General features: G+C 41.2%; 1 protein-coding gene across 1 annotated transcript; it reads right to left on the bottom strand.

The window, feature by feature from the left end:
* Nucleotides 1-418: 418 nt before the first annotated feature.
* On the bottom strand, nt 419-1,354 carry LOC150052614 (olfactory receptor 9I1-like). The gene has a single exon (XM_090348736.1). The coding sequence runs from the start codon at nt 1,352-1,354 to the stop codon at nt 419-421; it is 936 nt and encodes a 311-aa protein (XP_090204862.1).
* Nucleotides 1,355-2,970: the final 1,616 nt, after the last annotated feature.

Genomic DNA, 2,970 nt, shown 5'->3' with positions numbered 1-2,970 from the left:
ATCTGCAATGCTCAGCACTAATTTAGCATGGTCAGAACAAAAGGGGTCCTCAGACGTAAATTTTGACACAGAGAACACAGCAATTTTCATGACAACAAGGACAAGTGGGAAATGATGACAAGCCTTAGGTCAGGTGGAATAACTCAAGAATGCTTGGACATCAGGTTCTGTATGTAATGATATCAAGAGCCTCACAAGACAAGGAATGCCACAGAAGGGCTTGCATGTGGGAGAAGGTGATAGGAAGAAAGTACTATTGAATAATTGGATACAAAGTTGATCATCTCCTCCTCATCCTTTCTGATGGTACTTGTGTACTTTCTCATTCTGCTTGTGCAAATAAAATGTATATACAGTGCTGGTGCCTGTTAATATATACTGATTTAGGAGAAATTGACTGAGGGATGAGTTCACTGTTCTAAGATACCTGCAGTCTACGAGTGATCTTTCTAAAGGCAGCTTTCACATCCTTGTTTCTCAGGCTGTAGATCAGAGGGTTCAGCAGGGGAATGACTACAGTGTAGAGGACAGACACAATCTTGTCTTCCTCCAGGGATGTGCCTGAGCCACTCCGTATGTACATGAAGGTGAGGGTTCCATAGAACAGAGCCACGGCAGTGAGGTGGGAGGCACACGTGGAGAATGTCTTGGCTCTGCCACCTGAAGACTTCATTCTCAAAATGGCCTTGATGATGAGCAGGTAGGAAATCATGATGACCAAGGCATTGACCAAAATCACAAAGTTGGAGAAGAAGACAAGGATAATCTCAGCAGTTGTTGTGTCACTGCAAGCAAGCTTCAGTAGGGGAGGGAGGTCACAGAAGAAGAAGTCGATCTTATTGTCCTCACAGAAGGACAGAGAGAAGGTGCATGCGGTACGCAGAATGGATCCAGACACACCACAAACATAAGTTCCCAGTACCAAACCCCAGCAGACCCTGGGATTCATGGCTGCGGTGTAGAGCAGTGGGTTTCTAATAGCAACACAGCGGTCATAGGCCATCACCGCCAGCAGGAAACACTCTGTCCCCGCACAGACGGTGAAGAAGAAGAACTGGGCAGCACATCGACTGTAGGAGATGACGGTTTTGTCTGTGGCAAGTGTAGCCAGGATCTGAGGGGTGATGACTGAGGTGTAGCAGGCATCCAGCAGGGAGAGGTGGCTGAGGAAGAAGTACATAGGGGTGTGGAGTTGGAGGTCCACCCGGATGAGAACAATCATACCCACATTGCCCAGAAGGGTGACGAGGTAGAAACTGAGAAACAGAATGAAGAGGGGAGCTGCCCACTTGGGCTGTTCAGTGAAGCCCACGAGAATGAACTCAGTTACTGCAGTAAAGTTATTCTTGGCCATGGGGTCAATATGGATTATTGGTTGATAAGCTTGAGAATGAATTTAGAAAACAAAAATCCCAGAATTCCAGTAGAACATCCTTTTCTTTATTGTGAGAAGTTATTATTTTAATTCTGGTCTTATATTTTTTTCTCTGCTTGTAATCTGGAAGTTGGGAATGGAGCTGATTGCCCTTCAACTTTTCTAGATTTGGTGGAGCTGAACCTTGGGTTGGGTTTCCTATTCAAATTAATTGCTGTATACATTCCAGGTATTTCTGTGAATATAAAAGGCACAAGAACGTCAGGTTGGAAAGGACCATGGATGATGTAGCCTGTTTCCAACACCCTCTTCCTTTTAGTCTTTATGATTGCCACCTTTATGGTAGCCACTGAATGAGTAAACTTCTAAAGTTTGCTTACTTTCCTTGCCCTTGACTTCCTAGTCTTAAAACACTGGCCCCTGTCATTGCAGTGGGGACAAAAGACAAGGGTTAGGAGGCCATATTTTGCCTGAAATGTCAATGTTTCTCTCCTATTAGTGAGCCCTGATTAGAGATGAAGGAGGTTCTGGACTCCAGGTCAGCTTTACTGGCCTTCTGTGAGAAGATTGTCTTCTTGTATCTCAATCCATGTAATCAGTAAGGTGATGGTGGTTTTATAGGTGCTGAGGCAGACATGGAGCTAGAGATACGATCAGTAAAGATCTCTGGCCTCTCTCAACCCATGGTTTAAAGTGTCTTTAGAGTAAACGAGGCTCTTTGAAAGAACATGCTAATATGCATATTCGAAACATTCCCATGCATACAAAACATGTAGGCACTCTCTGAAATGATTTACTTACCTAAACATCATATTAGGGGATTATGCCTGCAATAGTCAATGAATGAAGGAATAAATAAATGAATGAATCATACTCACTAATTCCTGATAACAATAATCCTTATCTATAAGCATAGCTCTTCATTTTATCTGGTTATTTTTCTGGCATCACTCAACATCTCACTCTATCCCTTTTCCTCATGGTTAGCCACTCTATATACCCAACATATACATTCTTCCACACTATTTAGAAATATGTGTACATTTGAACACTGATCGGCTTTGTTTTTTTTTTAAATTTACAACTATAGTAGTGTGCTACAAATGCTATTTTATTTATTTTGACATTCCCACTACATTTTGTGATTTATGTTTATAGCACAGGTAACAATGCTTTGTTATTGTGGTTTTATTACAGTTTTCCTTGGTTTCCTCATTGCATATTATTTATTTATTCTGCTAAAGATTCTGACTACTTTGCATAAATCATCTCATTTAGTTCTGAAATCAGCCTTTTCAACAGTTGTTATGTATCTCTCTCTCTCTCTTTTTTTAGCTGGATAGTTATTTAAACCTCTGGGAGATTAATTTGTTTAAAATCATCAGTGGAGGTGAAGAGGTGATTGACAGTAAATTCTGTGCTCTCTGTTACAAATTTATTTTGTTGTTGTTATGTTTTGTTGCATGTTTATGATTTATAAAATCAAAGAAATCTCCCCACCCTTCACGAGATCCTTCTCACTTTCAAAGCATGAAGGAGGGTAGCTAACTTCAACTCCTTTGTCAGCACCTAATTCTGAAACAGCTGAAGTACAT

This window comes from Megascapheus bottae, chromosome 16 (genome assembly GCF_031878675.1).
Source record: "Megascapheus bottae isolate mThoBot1 chromosome 16, mThoBot2.hap1, whole genome shotgun sequence".
NCBI classification, from domain to species: Eukaryota; Metazoa; Chordata; class Mammalia; order Rodentia; family Geomyidae; genus Megascapheus; species Megascapheus bottae.
The sequence above is the reverse complement of the archived record's forward strand: the minus strand, read 5'-3'. Positions and strand labels throughout refer to the sequence as shown.